Source organism: Ursus maritimus, unplaced genomic scaffold (assembly GCF_017311325.1).
Source record: "Ursus maritimus isolate PB19 unplaced genomic scaffold, ASM1731132v1 scaffold_35, whole genome shotgun sequence".
Lineage (NCBI taxonomy): Eukaryota > Metazoa > Chordata > Mammalia > Carnivora > Ursidae > Ursus > Ursus maritimus.
Window position 1 is genome coordinate 1,067,383 of NW_024426119.1, and position 19,607 is coordinate 1,086,989.

General features: G+C 42.7%; 1 protein-coding gene across 1 annotated transcript in view; it reads right to left on the reverse strand.

Annotated features, from left to right (window-relative positions):
• RYR3 (ryanodine receptor 3) overlaps positions 1-19,607 on the reverse strand; it is a 491,158-nt gene that overhangs the window by 321,425 nt on the left and 150,126 nt on the right. Inside the window, 1 exon segment of the mRNA XM_040620426.1 lies at positions 13,987-14,106. Coding sequence (XP_040476360.1) covers positions 13,987-14,106 — 120 coding nt within the window.

Genomic DNA, 19,607 nt, shown 5'->3' on the forward strand with positions numbered 1-19,607 from the left:
TGAAATCTCTGGCTCCTTTTTATTCCTACTACTGGTGATTTGAACATTCATGTTGTTATTTGTTGAATTGCGTCCTCCCAAAATGTATGAAGACCTGACCCGCAGCACCTGTGAATAGGACCATATTTGGAAATAGGGTCTTTGAAGATGTAATCAAATTAAGATGAGGTCAGTAGGGTGAGACCTGATCCAATATGACTGATGTCCTTATAAGAGCAAAACACCATGTGAAGATAGACACGCACAGAGAGAAAAGGGTCACGTGAAGATGAAGGCAGACATTGGGGTTATGCAGTTATAAACTACACAACACATGGGCTACCAGAAACTGGAATGGGCAAGGAGGGATCCTCCCACAGAGGTTTCAGTGGGAGCATGGCTCTGCCAAAAGCTTCATCTCAGATTCTAGCCTCCAGAACCACCAGGGAATAAGTTCTGTTATTTTAAGCCACCTAACGTGTGATAACTTGCTATGCAGCCATAGGAAACTAATGTCTCATATGAATAATCCATTACATATCATGGCCTCTCAGTTACTTCGCTTCCTCCTTACCAATGATCTTCTGCTCTCCAGTTCAGCCACCCTCTCTCATGGTCATACACTGAAACCATGTTTTCAAACAAACCACTCCCCTCGGAAACCTCCGACACAGCCCACTGTCTCACTAGCCGCTCATCTTCCAGCTTGCTTGCTCACGCACTCAACTGCTCTCATTACGGGATTTAATCCCTTATTTCTTTTTGCTACCATTCAGCTGAAATTCCAAGATTTCATTGGCCAGTGTCCCAGACTCTCTTGCCCCTGTCACCGATAGTCACCTGCAACACTCTGACACTGCCTGAATTAACGATCCACAAGGACAGTCAGAAAATTGACAGCACTAAAAACTAATGCTCATCAACGTCAGCTGGGCCTCGATGCTGGGCCCACCCACTGCTCAGCAATCCTGCACTCTTCTCTCTCCAAATGGACAGAACCTACCCATCCACTCTCATCGTTGCCTTCCTTCTTCCTATTCAATGGCATACAAGTTCCTCCTTTACTTGAAAGTTAGTTCCTCCTCTGTTCCTAACACCAGCCCTTTCCATTATACCAGCAATTTTCACACTCAACCACCTCTTCCCTCTTCTGCATCTCCTCCCGCTCCTTCTCCACGTGCACCTTCCTGTGAGCACTTATACACGCTTAGGTCTTTCCCATGACAAAAATCCCTCTGTCCTCCAACCCTCTCCAGCCATCGTGCTCTTTTAGAGATAATCTGCAAGGATTGCCTTTTTTTTTCTTCTTCGTTACTTCTGTCTTACTCTTTACTTCCTCTAAATCAGCTTCTGAAAAAATAATTAAATTGGCCTGTGCCTTCATCAGCCCATTGAAAAAACTCTCACCGAGACTGCTGCTGGCCTCCATGTCACTACCTCTAATGGACACATTCCATCCTTATATTACTTGACTTCCAAGTGGCGCTCTACCCTGACTACGCCCCTTTCTTGACGCTGTGCCTTTGCTTTCTGTGGCTTCTCTGACACCACACGTGACTGTTTCCCCTCAGCTCTCAGAATGCTTCTTCTCATTCTCTGTGATGTTACTCTTCCTCTGCTCATTTTTAAATATTGACATTTTCCAGGCCTTCTTGTTTCTTTTCTTTTTTTAACTTTTTTTTTTTTTAATTTATTTGACAGAGATAGAGACAGCCAGCGAGAGAGGGAACACAAGCAGGGGGAGTGAGAGAGGAAGAAGCAGGCTCCCAGCGGAGGAGCCTGATGTGGGGCTCGATCCCATAACACCGGGTTCACGCCCTGAGCCAAAGGCAGACGCTTAACGACTGCGCCCCCCAGGCGCCCCAAGGCCTTCTGGTTTCTTAATCCATTATTTGCCACTCACTCTCAAACCTTGATTTACTAGTCTTAAGCCATTATCTCCGAAGTACCACTGCTGTCCTAACCTCTCCTCTGAACCCCAGACCCATACGTCCAGACGCCTATCAAAATTTTCTCTTGTATCTCCTACTGGCCTTTTGAATCCAACATGTCCAAACCTCAGTTCATAAGCTCCACCGCCCACCCTCTGGCCTAACTTATGCCTTTCCAAATAAATTCCCTTCACTAAAAAAAAATGCACTCTACAGGCAGCTAAAGCCTGTAACTCTGGAGTCACAACTGACTACTCCCACCTTCATTCTTTAGCCATCCTATGCGTTCTGTTAGCCATACCTGAATTCAACTTAATTCCTGTCTATTCACTTAATATGAGGAATCCACACAGCTTTTATAAGTTCATGTTCTCCTCTAACAAGCCCCTGTTCACACTCAGCTCCTATCCTTGCTACTTCAGAATCCCTTCACCCCCTCTCTTTTCTTTTGCATATGCCACAGCTGCACTCAGTTTAATCCCCTAATAGTGTCATCTCCTAGTTCTCTATCTTTTGCAACCTCAATCTCTCCTTCTCTAGATCCTCCTTCTTTGCCTAGAAACATGCTTGTGTTTCTCACCGTGGAAACACCTCTATAACCTAGATTCTGCTTATTTATTTATTAAATTTATTTATTTGACAGAGAGAGAGGGAACACAAGCAGGGGGAGTGGGAGAGGAAGAAGCAGGCTCCCAGTGGAGGAGCCTGACGTGGGGCTTGTTCCCAGAACGCCAGGATCACGCCCTAAGCCGAAGGCAGACGCTTAACGACTGAGCCACCCAGGTGCCTGTAGATTCTGCTTTAATACTATTTTCTCTTCTTCCTTTTTTTGGGGGGTGGGGGGAAGGGGCAGAAGAAGCAGGAGAGAGAGAATCTTAAGCAGGTTCCACAGCTAGCGTGGAGCCTGACTCGGGGCTCAATGTCACCACCCTGAGATCATGACCTGAGCCAAAGTCAAGAGTAGGAGGCCTAACTGACTGAGCCACCCAGGCCCCCCTCTTCTTCCATTTAACACTCAAGTGCTTCAAAGAGCAGTGAACACCCACTGATGAGGTTCTGATTCAGGTAACAGTGGAGAAGCCTACAGAAAAATAACTCTCTTGACATCAACCGTTATAAATTCTGGACAAAAAATTTAAAAAACTGTTTGAAGGCACTGGAGAGCAACCTAAAGCTGGAAGGAACAGGATTCTTGAAAGATGGGAAGCCCAATAAGTGATATATACATTTAATTAAATTTTCCCTGGAGGGTACTTCCTCTGTTCATGCGGTTCATGGGGGATAAACCTCAGGAAAAAGCTACTATGGAGTTGGAGGCCTGATTTTGGGCTGTTAGAATGTCAGGAAATTGAAAAGGAGAATGTTGGAAAGAGCAGATCCACCATAGATGAAAACCCAAAGTCAGCACACAAATGTCCCTCAAATGTTTTGGCCAACTCAACTGTGCAGTATTTCAAGTATCCAAAGGAGGGCAAGAGTTAGAACACTAAAAATGAGTGAAGGTTTCAGCAGCTACCCAACTTTAGAGTGTCAGAATTTGGTGTTCAAGTGTTGTTATTTAGAAGGGGTTGGAAAACACTTCAGGATTTTCATTAAAACTCAGAAGGGCTTTAATCCCAAGAACAAAGACTGTATTCTAGGACTAAAAGCAAAATCAAATTAGACTAGGTCTTCATAAGATCAAGGAGGTCCACCAATAATTTAACTGCCTGCTAGAATAAAATGCAATACTCTTCATGGGAAGATAAAAATGAGAACTACAAAATACCACCTATAATCTTCAGTATACAATTACTAGATATCAAAAGAAATAGGAAAATGTGACTCAATCAACAGAAAGCTCCGTTAGGAGTAGACCCACAGACAATCCAGATACTGGTATTAGTCAAGTATTTAAAATAACTACTATAACTATGTTAATATATTTATAGGAAAAAATGGGAATAATGGCAAAAGAGAAATTGAGGTTACTATGTAAAACCTTAGAAAAGGACTAATGGAAATTTCAGAAATACATAGCTGGAAAAAATTCACTGGAAGGAGTTAATGGCACCTTTATATTAAATAAAAGTATCAGTTAACATAAAGACAAGCCAGTAGGAAATATTCAAACTGAAGCACAGAGAGAAAAATAGTTGAAAAAATAAACCATTTTAGGGACCTATAGAACAATATCAAACAGTTTAATATACAAGCAATTGGAATTTCAGAAAGAGCAAATGTGGCAGAAAAAGTACTTTAAGTAGTAACGGCCCCCAAGTTTCCAAACTTAATTAAAAACAAACAAAACAACAAAAAACCAAAAGATCCATGAAACTCAGCAAAATCCAGGCAGGATAAATGCAAAGAAAACCACCCTCAAACGTAATCATTCAAACTGAAAAGCAAAGATGTTTTGAATCTTTGAAAAGATTAATCCCAATTTCTCTTCAAAACTTGTTTTATATATCAGATGCCTATCAAAATTTTTTCTTGGATGTCTTACAGTACTTTTGAATTCAACATGTTTAAAATCAAAGATAAAGAAAATTCTTAAAACCTGCCAGCAAAAAAAAAAAACAAAAAAAAAAAACGACTTACTACATATAGAGGAATCCTAAGAATGATAGCTTACTTTTATTTTAAAAAAAGGAGACCGAAAGATGGCAAAACACCATATTTAAATTGATAAAAGAAAAAAATCAAACAAGGAATTTACAGAGAAAATATCCTTAAAAAATAGAGACAAAATAAAGACACTGTCAGTGAAACAAAAGCTGGGAGAGTTTGTCATCAGCAGACCTGAACTACAAGAAATGCTAAAGGATGTTCTTTAGGCTTAAGGGAAAGCTACTAGATGGGAGTCTGGGTCTAGAGGACAGACTAAAGGGCACTGAAAATGGTAAATATATGAATATTATAAAGGATGATTTTTTCCTTTTCTTAATTTCTTTGCGACAACTGACTCTTTGAAACAAAAATAAGAAAGTACTGCATATTATGTAACATGTAAAAATAAAACATGTGACAATAATAGCACAAAGGATAAAAGTGGTATAATACTACTCCAGACAGACTCTGAGAGGTTAAGGATTTATATTGTATTTCCTAAAGTAATGACTAAAAATAATACACAGAAGAAGAGGAGCCAAATCCAGTTGAAGAGAAAAAACAGAATACTAAAACATATTTGATTTATCCTAAGGAAGGTAAAAAAAAGAGAAACAGAAGAATAAAAACCAGAGGACACAAAACAAATAGTAAGATGGTAGACTAAAACCCAATGGTATCGATTGTTACAATAAATTTAACTGAATACTCCAATAAAACAGCAGAGATTATAAAAAAGGGGAAGGAATAACATGTAACTATCTCTTGTTTATGAGGGACATGCCTTCGATATAAAGATATAAAAACAAATTGAAAATAAAAAGACAGAAAAAGATAGACCACAAAATAGTAAGCATGGAAGTTTATGGCCGTGTTAATATCAAAGCATACAATAAGATCAGGGATAAACAGAAGCATTTGATAATGACACAAAGATTAATTCATCAAGAAAATAAAAATCATACACACACACCCCCCTAAGAAGAGAGCTTTAAAATACATGAAACAAAACTGACAGAACTAAAGGGAGACAAAGAGAAATCTTCATAATTTTTAACACGTCTATCTCAGTAATTGATAGAACATATAAATACAACTCAGTAAGAACAGAAGATTTGAACACCACGATCAACCATCTTACTATTCATAAAATACTAGGCAACTGAAAAAGATCCACTTTTTAAAAGTAGAACACGTGGAATATTAAGCAAGATAGGCCACATGTTAGCTATAAAACAGTCCCAATAAACTGCCAAGAATTGAAACCTACAGAGCATGGTTTTGTCATATCAGAATTAAATTAGAAATCAATAATAAAATGTACATCCCACTGATTCACTTTATTTTTAAAAACTATTCACTCGTTGCTTAATCCTTTTCATCTAACTTAACCCAGACTCTTGTTAATATTTCACTTTAAATGTCATAAACATCCTGCTGATGGTCAAATCCAGGCTTTAAAATATTTATTCTTACACTATACACAAAAACAAACTCAAAATGGATTAAAAACCTAAATGAGAGACCTGAAACTATAAAAATCCTAGAAAAGAACATAGGCAATAACTTCTCTGACATTGGCTGTAGCAACATTTTTTAAATATGCCTCTTGTGGCAAGAGAAACAGAAGCAAAAATAAACTACTGGAGTTACATCAAAATAAAAAGCTCCTGCACAGAAAAGGAAACAATCAACAGAACTAAAAGACACTCCTGACTGGGAGAAGATACTTGCAAATGACATATCTGATTAAGGGTTAGTATCTAAAAATAGGGGCGCCTGGGTGGCACAGCGGTTAAGCGCCTGCCTTCAGCTCAGGGCGTGATCCTGGTGCTCTGGGATCGAGCCCCACATCAGGCTCCTCCGCTATGAGCCTGCTTCTTCCTCTCCCACTCCCCCTGCTTGTGTTCCCTCTCTCGCTGGCTGTCTCTCTCTCTGTCAAATAAATAAATAAAATCTTAAAAAATAAATAAATAAAAATAAAGAAAAATAAAGAACTTCTACAACTCAATACCAAAAAACCCAAATAATCTAATTTAAAACTGGACAGAAAAGGGGCACCTGGGTGGCTTAGTCGGTTAAGGATCTGACTCTTGATCTCAGCTCAGGTTTTGATCTCAGGGTCATGAGTTGAAGCCCTGCATTGGGTTCCACACTGGGCGTGGAGTCTACTTTAAAAAGAAGATGGGCAGAAGACACGAACAGACATTTCTCCAAAGACATCCAGATGGCCAACAGACACATGAAAGGATGCTCAACAGCACTCATCACCAGGGAAATGCAAATCAAAACCACAATGATAGATCACCTCGCACCTGTCAGAATGATGAGAATGAGAAAAACAAGAAATAAACACTGGTGAGGATGTGGAGGAAAAAGGAACCGTCATGCACTGTTGATAGGAATGTAAATTGGTACAGTCACTGTGGAAGACAGAATGGAGGCTCCTCCAAAAACTAAAAATAGAATACCACATGATCCAGAAATTCCACTACGGGGTATTTACCCAAAGAAAACAAAAACACTGACTTTGAAAAATATACGCACCCGTATGTGTATTGCTGCACTATGTACAACAGCCAAGACATGCAAGCAGCCCAAGTGTCCATCGATAGAGGAATAAAGAAGCTGTGGTGTATCTACACAATGGAGCATTATCAGCCATCAAAGAGAAGGAAATCCTGCCATTCGCAATGACGTGGATGAACTAGAGGGTATTATGCTAAGTGAAGTAAGTCAGAGAAAGACAAATACCGTATGATTTCACCCATATGTGGAATTTGAGAAACAAAAGAAACAAACCAAAAAGCAGACTCTTAACTCTAGAGAACAAGCTGATGGTCGCCAGAGGGTAGGTGAGTGGGGGGATGGGTGAAATAGGTGAAGGGGACTAAGAGTACACTTATGATGAGCACTGAGTGCTGAATCACTATGTTGTACACCTGAAACTAACACAACACTGTATGTTAATACTGGAATTAAAATTAAAAAAAAAAATAAAATATTTAACTATTTTAACTAATTCAGTATGTGGGTAACTCATCAAGCAACGGTTTCTGATGACCTCAAGTGTGTCTGACTCCATACTTGGGATAATAAAAAGCTATTGCTTAAAAAGCACTTTGGGGTGTGTCAGGCACTGTTATAAGTACTTTACAATGAGGAACCCATGTAACTGAATCTTCATAACTTATAAGATGGATACAGTTTTCAAGTCAAGGAAATGGAGGCCGAGAGGGGTAAAGTCATTGGAACCGTGGTCAGACAGCTGTTAAACACTGGGGCCTGAATTACCAGCCCAGGCAATCTTGTTCCATGGTCCACAGTCATGTTTCTTAACCACAGTCTTCACTTCAATGCTCACAGACTGGTGGAGGGGAGGCACCGTGACAGGTAAACTACTCTAATTCAGTGCAGGAGACATTTGATCCCACATTCACCACTTGCATGCTCTCTCTCTAAAATAAATAAATAAATCTAAAAAAAAAAGCTCCAGAGCACACCTAAAACCCTAACTTTCTGTGTCCTAGTCTTATGCTCTTGTCACATAACAAGTTGTTTGGTAGAGTACTTTAAGCAGTGTTTCTATGCCTTATATCCTAAGATAGAGACACTTAGTAATCTTCCTTATTCCTCCAAGAAAATACCTGATGTCATTTATACTAAAAAAAAATTAGCTATAAAAATTTAACATTGCTTCTATGTGCTCTCTCAGAACATTTGCATTTTAATAGTTTCTACTTGATTTAAGCAAAATACATATTTCTAACTTTGGAATGTCAGGCATTCAGAGGACAGATGCAGGAAGGTTGTGGGAGGGGGTATGGAGATCTGCCCAGGTAATCTTAAAATCTAACCACATGCAGAAATATGGCTTTTATATCCTTAAGTTAGATCCAGGATACTCTTTATTGTTGAGTACTACAGAATTAGTGATTCAAGCTTAGAATGAATCATCTTCAGGAATTTCCCTAACTTTGTCTAAATTCTTGTATCCTTCTCTGTAAATGAGATCGATATTTACTCCATAGGGCAATAAAAATTAAATGAGAGCATGTAAGTACCCACTGCAGTAAATGGCATAGAGCACATGATGCCCGATAAATGTAAATCAATCAAAAGGGCTCACATTTTCCACCTGTCATTCTCTCTCATACGACAAGGGAGTTAAAAAAAAAAAAAAGTTTTATAATAGTTTGGCTTTTCCTAAGACCGTAAGCCCAGAAAAACTACTGCACTCTAAAACAGCAATCAGAAGTTCAAAGACACGTGCACAACCTCAGGCTGAGCCTCATTCTCTGCAAATTTGCACAGGCTTATGTTTTTAGAAGTCAACAGTAAATCTATTCTGAGCTAAAGATAATAAAAACAATAGAAAATAAGTTATTTTTAGCCTAGAATTCTCTTTTAACTTATGCCATCTACATAATGATGTCTGCACAATCGCGGATGTCCAGTCCTGGCTCTGTAGAGCCTATCCAGCTTCTCGGAAGCCCGAGCAGACAATTCTTCGTTTTCAGGAGAGGAGGTGGACGGCAATAGGACTAAATATCCCCTGGAAATTCTCAGTTTGAACACTGGATCTGAAATTGGCTTTTTCATTTTGAATACACCATGACCAGTAAGTGTTCTCCAACAGAGAGGTAGAACTTCATTCTGAAACCCTGGGAGCCCAAAGATTTCAGACATGCCGCTGGCTTTTAAAGGGCACAAGGATGGGCGCCTGGGTGGCTCTGTCAGTTAGGTGTCTGCCTTTGGCTCAGATCGTGATCCTGGGGTCCCCAAGGTCCCGGGATTGAGTCCTGCATCAGGCTCCTTGCTCAGTGGGGGGCCTGATTCTCCCTCTGCTTGTGCGCACGCGCACGCTCTGACAAATCTTAAAAAAAAAAAAAAAAGGGCACGAGGGTTAAGTTGTTTCACTTCACAATTTCTGTTTCATCCTATTAAAATGAGTGGAACAAACCTTCGTCTGCTGAAACTGATTTTCAACCAAAAGTTCCCATATGCTTCTTACTTTTTGATGGACTATAACTAAGGAAGGCAGAAGTGAGGATTTGGAAAGGTGTTTGGGTTCCAGACACATCAGACAAGGCCAGTGTAGTTAAATAATTGCCATCCACGAAGATTGCTGTGGGATAAGGCTTACAAAATTCTTTACTCCTTCTGCATGAGAATAGGACCTTCAACTAACTGTCCAGTTTTTTTTTTAGGACAACCTGGTAAAACTGCTGTGAGAATTATGTTACTCGGGAACACTACTTAAGGTGAAAATGATCCCCGATGGGCAGCCGGACTCCGCACTGGGATGACACCAATGCCGCACGTAGGAAGCCCTCTCTTTGCAATTCCCCAAGTGTAAGACCTTTCTAGCTGGGGGGAGGGGTCCTTTGTGGGGCCCCCCAAAGCTATGCCTGTGGTGTTGTTACAAGAAACCCTGGCTCCTGTTACATGAGGCTTGTAAATCATGGTAACTCTCACACTGCCTGACGCGGACCTCATCTCTTTGCACTCGAGCGGTCACCTGGCGTGAGGGATTCCCACATGCCTGACACATCCCAGCAGGCAAGCGGTGATTCCTGTCCCACTGCACAGACTACTGCCAAGCCATCTATGAGAGTCTCAGGAGTTTCGATGTTAAGTTAAACCAAGTAAGACTCACCCCCTGCTTCCCCAGCTGGTATTGTAGGTACAAAATAGATAATATGGGCTAAATGAAAAGTAAATTCCTGGGAACAAGTTTTCCACTTAAAAATGACAGTAAAGGGCGCCTGGGTGGCTCAGTAGGTTAAGTGTCTGCCTTCGGCTCAGGTCATGATTCTGGGGTCCTGGGATGGAGCCCCGCAGCGCGCTGCCTGCTCCTTGGGAACTCTGCTTCTCCCTCTCCATCTGCCGCACTCTCTGTTAAACAAATAAAATCTTAAAAAAAATTTTTTAATGACAGTAAAAAAAAAAAGTATTTGCTGTTATTGATAAAGAAGCAACGTTTCCTTTCCATGTTTCCTGGTCTCTGGTTATAATTCTGAAGTCTTTCTTATAAAACAAGACACCTTTTAATTCCTGGAGCTGTGCATCTTTGAAAGGGAAGTCTGAATAACAGTGCTTCCATCTGCTGAGCTGCAGTTTCAGAAGACCTTCAGAGAAGAGTGGGCCAGGGCCAACAGAAAGTCAAAAGAGCGCTCCAAAGTGTTACATGGTCTCCATGTCTACAGCAAACCTTGGCATACTTTTGCTTCTCATTCTTCTACCTTCTCACTTCTTGCTTCAATGTGACCTCCTTTTCTTAGGGCTGTATACGAAGAATATCTTTTGAGAACCTTATCTCTTCTTTCTCAGAGGTCTGTCTTCTCCCTAGAATTTATCTCAGTTTTATCTCTGAGCGGTTAGCTTGAAATACCCTTAACTAGGAACGCCAAGGTCACGGTGGCTCTGTAGCTGGTGCTTAGAGTGGCGTTTGAGGTGTGTGCCTCACACTCAGTGCAGGCTTGGGAATACACCTTCTTACTTCACTGCACGCCTTATGTTAGCCTCCGAGAACCTAAGAATGGCACAGGTGGTTGTGAAATTTGATGGTAGGGAGTTAGGGGAAATACTTCATGGAAAGGGAGGGGGGAGGCCAGAAGTGATGTGTGCACAGTGTAGCTGGCTGCAGAAAAGACTAACGTCTCAGAAAATGGTGGCTAGACAGCGGCTCCCTGGAATGGTGACGGGAAGAGTTGAGAAATTTCTCTATCCTTTCCATGAATTTGACCCTGTTTTTGTTTTGATTGGTTTTGTTTTGAGAAGTGCTCATGGTGCAGTTTCCTCATACTATATATAAAAGAGACACATACTCATGCAATGACAGTGGGCACGTCCACTGTGACAACTGGTGTATCCTTTGGGGAAAGCAGTTGAATACTGTTCATGCTCTTAACAGCAGTCATTTTTCTCCTGGACATTTACTCTAAGAAACAAATGTAAACTAGCAAAGCCACATACATGTTTTTTTTTTTAAGAACCATGAAGACTATAGAGCATTATGGAACTGGCTAAAATGTCAAAGAAAAGAAAGCAGAATGCCTATATATCCACTCTGAGTACGACTTTAAAAACATATAGGTGCGTGTGGACAAAGACTGAATGAAAAACAAATGAAAACAGTTGTGACAAGATGATAAAATTATAATGTGTTACATCTCTTTTTCTAAATTTCTAAACCTTGTTCTAAATTTAAAATGAAAAATTAAAATAAGAACACTTAGGGCTGCCTGGGTGGCTCAGTCAGTTAAGTGTCTGACTCCTGATTTTGGCTCAGGTTGACATCTCAGGGTCATGAGATCGAGCCCTGCATCAGGCTCTGTGCTCAGTGGGGAGTCGGCTTGGGATTCTCTCTCCTCGCCTGCTGCCCCTGCCCCACCCTGTGCATGAGCGTGCGCTGTTTCTCTCACAAAAATAAAATACAATAAGAATACTTAGTCAAGTGGGTGTTAGGAAGGATATTTTCTCATCCTCAAATGCATTTATGTGTGGTATGGGTTATTTTTATTCCTAGAGGATACAAAGAATTCTCGGGTTAGGATATATAATTGTTTTTCATCTGGTTTAGGTGAAATTAATCATAGTAGTCAGTTGTTATATAGAGTTTACAATGTGCTAGGCACTTCATATGCATTAACTCATTTAATCCTAATAACAACCTTTTTAGGTAGTTACTATTAAATGCCCACTAAGCAGATGAGGAAACTGTAAACAAGTTTGAGTGGCTTGCTCGCAGTTACATGACTAGCTGGTGGTTGAGAACTAACTTCTTGATTTCTAATCTAGTGATCTTCTTAGTATCCCGGACTGCTGGGAATGAAAAGAACAATACCTAGCTCAGGTCAAAAGCAAATAAAAAAGACCTCAGGGAAATCAAGTCTAAGACCTCTAAAAAGAAAAAAAAAATCTTCCTTTTCTTTTGCTCCCCTCCTTTTTAAGAGTTGTTTCTTTATCATGGGGGGTGCAGATGGAGAGAAGCAATCTCAAGCAGAGTCCCCGCTGAGCTCAGAGCCTGATGTGGGGCTTGATCCCAGGACTCTGAGATCATGACCTGCGCCAAAATCAAGAGTCAGATGCTTAACTAACTGAGCCATCCAGGTGCCCCTCGCTTTATTTTGATGGGACTCTGTCATACTGGCACTGGCCATACATGTCACAGATAGACATTTGTACTCAGGGATGAGTGACCTCCATGGGAGGGCAAAAAAGTGGTGGAGAGGACAGGGGCTTCTGGGAGGCATGGCCATCACGGTGCACATCTGGTGCTCTAGGATTTGGTCGAACTAGGTATATGTGTCTGTGACTGTGTAGGTTCCTGTGGAGAAAGGACATGCCCATCGCGTGGGCCTACTGGAAAATACAGAAACCACTTCCTGCTTTAAAATAAAAAAAATGAAGAAACATGGTTCTGTGAGAAAACTGAGCTCAGAAGGTGGGATGGTCAGTTGTACATCAATGTGGCTAGACTATAGGACTCCATTGTTTAATCAAACACCAATCCAGGTTTTGAGGTGAAGGTATTGAATAGATGTGATTAACATCTATAATCAGTTGACCTCAAGTAGAAGTTACCCTTGAGAATGTCAGTGGGCCTCACCTCATCTGTTGAGGGCCTTAAAAAAAAAACAAACAAACTGAGGTTTCCTGGAGAAAAAATATTCTGCCTCAAGACAGCATTAATTTCTGCCTGAGTTTTCTAACCTGCTGATTTGACGTGCAGATTTCAGACTCGCCAGCCCCAATAATTGCAAGAGGCGATATATTCAATCCCTATCTATTTTTCCACCCACCCATCCACCGAGAGAAAGGGAGGGATGTTTCTCTGCAGAACCCTGACTGATCTAAAGGTCTGGCCGGGACAGCAAAGCACTGTCATCATGCTGAGTACGCGGACCCACTCGACATACGGATCAAGAAAAGCAGAGATCGTCTTAAAGTGCGGCTGAAGAGACAGGACATGACATGCCACCACGCAGGCAGGGACCAGAGCAGACACTCTTCTCTGCCCCCAGGTCACTGTGGGCAGGTGGGGATGATGATCTCAGCACAGTCATAACTGAGAGCAGCGTGCTTGCTGAGAAACACTGGCCCAAGCACCCGTGGACCCCTGGAGCAATCAATGCCAGCTGCGAGTCAAGAACATGCGCTCAGACTTCTAGGAATTATCACAACCCGATGTTCTGGGAGGTTGAGGACACCCTCTCGTTCGAGGGGCTGACAGGGCTCAAAGCATCACTGCTGTCCTGCTGACAATGGCAGACAAGGCACCACTTATTCTTCACTGCTCTGGGTTCCTACTGCTGGGGAGAGGTACGGTTTAAATCTGACCTGCTTTCCCTTTTAAAAACAAATGTGTTCTTTCTCACTTCTTCCTCATCACCCTCCTCATCCTCTCCCTGCAGCTCCTTCCCCCGCAAATGACTGCCAGGAGGCCAAGGGGAGAAGGTGCAGGGCAGGCGATCGATCTTACCTTGGCTTCTGAAGTGGGCTCCAGGAAGCACAGGCGGTTCCCAAGGCCCTCGGCTGCCAGGCAGAACTTCCTTTGCTCCTTGTGAATGTTCGCGATGCACTGGAGAACCACCTCATCTTCCTGCCGGGAGAACAGAGACACACCTGTGAGTGATCGGGGGCCGCCTCCCCACGTGAAACCAGGTCCCCAAGTCACCTGGCTGCATCGTTATCAGGTACACCGAGAGGTACATGCTTTTGCATGGGATACAGAAAAGGAGAGCGTGCCATCCACACGGCAGTGCTGCGCACCTCCCGAGTCTGAACTCTCAGCTCCGGGGTGAGGTCAGTGGGAGCGGGTACACGACGTCTGCAGCAGGAGCCTCACTGCGGGGACACAGGAAATGCCCACCGTCCAGGGGAGCAGAGAATTTCAACATGTGGACGGACACGAGAGTACATCTAAGCAATCTCTACATAAACAACAGGAACGGGACAGTGAGATGTGACTAAGGGGAACAGAGACAACAGCAGAGGTCAGGCAGAGATAGGATCTGTGGCGAGAAAGTCCATTTGGCGTCAGGCTTGGATGAGGCAAGAGCCGTGCTGTGGGGGGAGAGGGCGTATGTAGTGGGTAACGCATGTGCCAGGGATGACAGAAGGAAGCTGTGGACGGTGACAGGAAATGAGTCCTAGACATATGGGAAAGGAAGGCTGAGAGAAGCCTGGGGATTCACATTGGGAGGAGGAGCTGAAGGTCAAGTAGAGGAACGACTCCGAATTCTAAGGAGGGGGACCTCTCTCCCATACATCACTTTCAAAAGCAACCCTCCGGAAATTTCAGAGACCTTGTTTGAATGGCAGTCCTCTCGCTGATGGTCCAGAAACGAGGTCAACCTCGATTTACACTAACACACTCCTCTCTCGCACAACCCTGCCTGAGGCTGAGAGGAAAGCATTTTCCTTACCATTCCTTCAATCTGTCCTCCTATACCCCACTCTCCCCACCACTTAACTCCACCTCTGTGTTTCAAACATCAAAACCATTTGCAGGTATGGGTGAGTTAAAGGAATAATGAAATGAGGGTGAGTTGGAGCGTCCTCCTCAGCAAAGCTCTCCTGTTCCCCTGCCTCACCCCCACGTCCCATGGTGTGAGCGTTTATCCCAGAGTATTGGACAGGCAGATTGAACAGAAATGGTTTTCCTTAAAAGGTGACCGCTACGTTCCTAGTCATATGGAACAATAAAATCCTTCCATCTGATGCGAAGATAGAGATTCAATAGTAAAAGATCCCCCCCAAAAAAGATGTCTGCTGGTATCCAGGGATTGGTCAGGGGCTATAGGAAAATGTGAGAAGTCACAAATCACAGACATATGAAAAGAAGATTGAGAAAAAAAAAATGCTCCACACTTTCACTAGCACGGAAATGTCACTGTTCATCATTAAATTGAATCAGTAATAATTTCAAAAGCCTCTGCTTATAGTGAAGTCAGGATTCGTGGTCTTCGTTTGAGTTGAGACAGAATAAACCTCCAGAATAGCACCATACTCTCGAAATGTGGATTCAGTGAAATCTCTGCAGAGAACTGAAGTTTTCCCCGAGGGGAGGCTCCCCCCGCCCTGCTCCGCTCCACTCCTGTGGTGACCAGAGGAAATCGCAGCCTCCCAAAGGGCACGGGCAACAAGGGAGCTCTCCCAGTTGTCAGAATGACTGAGGGGCGCTATGTGCATGGCCAAAAGGGTCACGGGAGTTAAGTGGTTTGTACTGCAAGAGGCAGTCCTCCAAACACATAATTTTTCTGCCCAAAATGTCAAGAGGACCCCCTACTGAGGAATATTTAAGTATCTCTCACCTACACACAACTCGCCAGCAAAAACAAAAACAAAAAGAAACAGGCATTTAGAAATCACAGGAGTGTGTTACGGACCAGACTTAACAGGAACGGGTGAAAGTCGACAAAATTCTCTCCTCAGCTGGAGTTGAAGACACCTCTTTCCATGACCTCATTTCCCAGGCCCACTTCACTCCGAGGTGCCCACACCACCTTGGCTTGACCTTGCACTGGCTGCTTCTCTGTCCTCTGAAACGTAACCTGTCCTCTAATTCACACTTTCCTAAACCTAGGCCGCCCATCGGCTAATGTGATAAAGGGACCCACCCTGGCTGACCAGATGTCTGAAGAGCAGCCCAGCACACACTTTCCCGGGTCCACCCTCTGGGCCACACACAGATGGGCCTGGGACTCTGAGCCAAGGCTCTCGTTCTCCAAACGCTTCCACGTTTTTCCCCATGCTGGCTGGGGCCGGATGCTCCGTGCTGACCTGGCTGCAGACAACACCTGGAGCGGCAGCGCTCCGCAAACCTTCAACAGACCGACATCTTGAGCTTTGAGTACTTGACGCTGTCATCTTTGCACCCAAGTTCCATGTGGAACCACAATCAAGTCAACCCATCTCATCACTTCTCTCACTCCCTGGTTAAACACAGAACACAAGTCCCTTCAGTTCACTCCCTTGTTCACTCATTCCTGTACTGATGGACATTTTCTTCTTCTGTTCCCTCTCTCCTTTTGTCCCTTTGCTTTAAATCGAATCTGGGTCTTTCCAGGGGATACCATTTCCAAGGAACTCCTGTACTTGGAGGCTGCAGATTCTTCCACATCTAGTAATTCCCCTCCCCAGAAGCTCGAGCACTCCTCCCAACCCTTGATGCCAAATTCAGATCGTCACTTTCCTACTCAGGTGCAAAACTCTCTTATTTTGAGGTACGTGATAGCCAATCTCCACATCTTCTTGGGCAATCTATCAACATCCTAGTTAATTCTCCCACCATTTATCTGACTCTTAATGGCAATCAGAAAATCTGATCATTTTTGTGTGACTTCAACACACATTTATTGACTACCCTCCGGTGATGAAGCCTTCTGCCAGGGTACTTCAGAGCACATCAGGTTTTATGAGACAAGATCTATTAATACTGGAGTATTGGAGCTGACTACCGAAAGGCCAGCACGTAGCCTTTGTCCCTGCCACTTGAGCCATTATCTCAACTAACTTCATGGTTCATGTGGACAATCTTTTCAAAATGAACACCTTGACCTGATTACTTCCACAGTTTTAGTAACACACACACTATGGTGAACATTCTTTGTCAAAATTTAGAACAATTCCTATTCTAACTCCAAAACTAGACGATCTTACTCAGAGCCAGACTATCTGGCTCTATGAACCCAGTCTTCTCTTTCTTGCTCTCTCCTTCTCTTATGTTCATGGTTCTTGCTCTCCTTCACCAGGATTTCCAGTTCCCTGAGGGTGCTGCCATCTCTTCCTCTATGCCAGGAAGGAAAAGGAATTTTTGATAGAGAAAATAAAACAACTCTTCGGTTTTATCAACTTAAGGGATTTTTTAAATAATATGTTTTCAGCTTGTCTGAACTTTGTTTTCACGAGAACAAGACCATAAAACCTTCCCTTTTTTGTAGGACTCACAGCAGATCCAACCCAGTCAATATCAAATCACCACCTCCCGCCATCTATAAGACCGAGACAAAATAAAGAGGAAGAAAGTGCTAGGTCAGAAGGCATAATAATCAGTAATTAGACTTTTTAGACCTAGTCTCTGTCCTTAAGGATGAGGGGTACACACATCTTAAGTTCCTAGGAAAAATACCAAAGAGCACATAAGCGTTTCCTGATTTCTACCTAATACAACAGAAGGTCTCTGCCCACTCTCCCGGAAGTGAGTTCTCCCATCTGCCTCATCTCTCCTCCATTCCTACTACCTTCCCATCTCCCAAGTAAGTCTTGTCTAGCATCCCTAAAATGTTCCTTCTTGAAACTCTTCTGTCCCTTTATTCAACTCTGTGTTCCTCTGACTTTCTGATGGATCCTTTCCATGTTCAATTTCTCCTGATATCCCTACATATAGGGATTGCTCAAGGGTGATCTTCCCTTAGCAATCTCATCCATTCTTCAGGCTTCCAGTTTTATCCGGAGGAGTTCCTGGACCATCTGTACCTCCAACCTGGTGGTACTCTAAGGTTCCAAACTTCCACTTACTCCTGACCTTATCCGTACACTGATCAACACCGCAAACCAACATGTCCCAATGCATGCAGACACACTTTTCAGTCTGCTCATCCTTTTATGTTCCCGTGTTTGCTAGTGACACATCCAACCTCTCAGCACCCAAGCCCAAACATCATCATCCCCTGTGTCTGAGCCTTCCGTCCTGCCTGTCCTATAGCACACAGGCCAGAGAAGGAACAGACTGGAGGTCTAGAAACCAGGACACGCTGTTATGACGCTTAGAGCTTCTTTCTCTGGTCTGTCACCAGAGGCACAGCTCTGACCTCACCATTTTTCTGTTGAAAATCCATAATGACCTTCTCTCCACTGTCCACACAGCAAATAGAAATTCCTTAAACCAGCATCTGAGGACCTTCGCTTTCTGACCTTTTCCCCCCAACTTCTTCCCTGTAGAGTTTCTTTGCCTTGTCCACCCCTTCACGCTCTTACTCATACTATCTGATTCTAAAGCTGCCCTGATTTGCCTCGTTTTTCCATATGCATATATTATCTATCCTCCCAAGCTTAGTCCAAATACCACATTCCTTTATGAAGCCTATGTAATCTCTCCTCTGACCAAATTTCCATAGCAGTATCACCATAATCTTGCATTACGTTTGTTTACATATATGCCTTATCCCCAACTATGTATTTTTGAAATGGCTCACACTTACTGATCTTTGTGATCACTGTGCTTTATGAATAATAACCCAGCTAAGTTTTACCCCAATGCTATGGTGTCAGTACTATTGCCACCTGCACCTGACACAGGAGGAGCCCCTGCACAGAGCAGTTCAGTAACTTGCCTACAGTCTCATGGTGGAGAGGGGTTGAGTCTGGTACCCAATCCAGGCAGTCTGCATCCATGCTCCCTCTCCCAGCGCTCTCAGCTGGCTTTGCACCCCTGAAGGCAGGATCCACATCTGGCTCACGTTTATACCTATCAGGATACTCACTAGCATAGTGTCTTATGCACATTATACACCCGGTTATAATTTATGGAATGCATGTGCTTTTTACGTGGTAACCCTAGTTAATACCAAACTCAGTGCAGAAAACTGCTTCCCCATCTAAGCTGGGAACATAATGTGTTTGGTAAAAGCATGTTAACTGATTGAGATATGGAATCAGATTTTAAAAAGAGGTCTGTCTACTCTCACCCATGTAACAATAATTACTGTAGAAAAGGTCACTTTTCACTGATGAGTCAGAACTGAATACTCTCACAAGAACAGATGTTGACGTAAAAAAGTAGAGAATAAGCAATAATAATGAGGCTTTGAAGCCCATTTCAGAAGTTTTTCGTTTCTGTTAATTATTATTGATAATAATATCAACTCTTCATTCCATACCACACTGCTAAGATATACCCCCTTGATTATTTAACATTAACAATAACACAATCATTTTAAGAATGAGGATACCAAGGATCAGAGGAATCAGGCAATTTTCATCAGGGAAAATTTAATGAACAGTCATTATGTGCCACCATATCACAGCATCTCAATTTTGTCTTTACAACCACCCTGTAAGGTACATATTAATATCCTTTACATTTGTAGATAAAGAGGT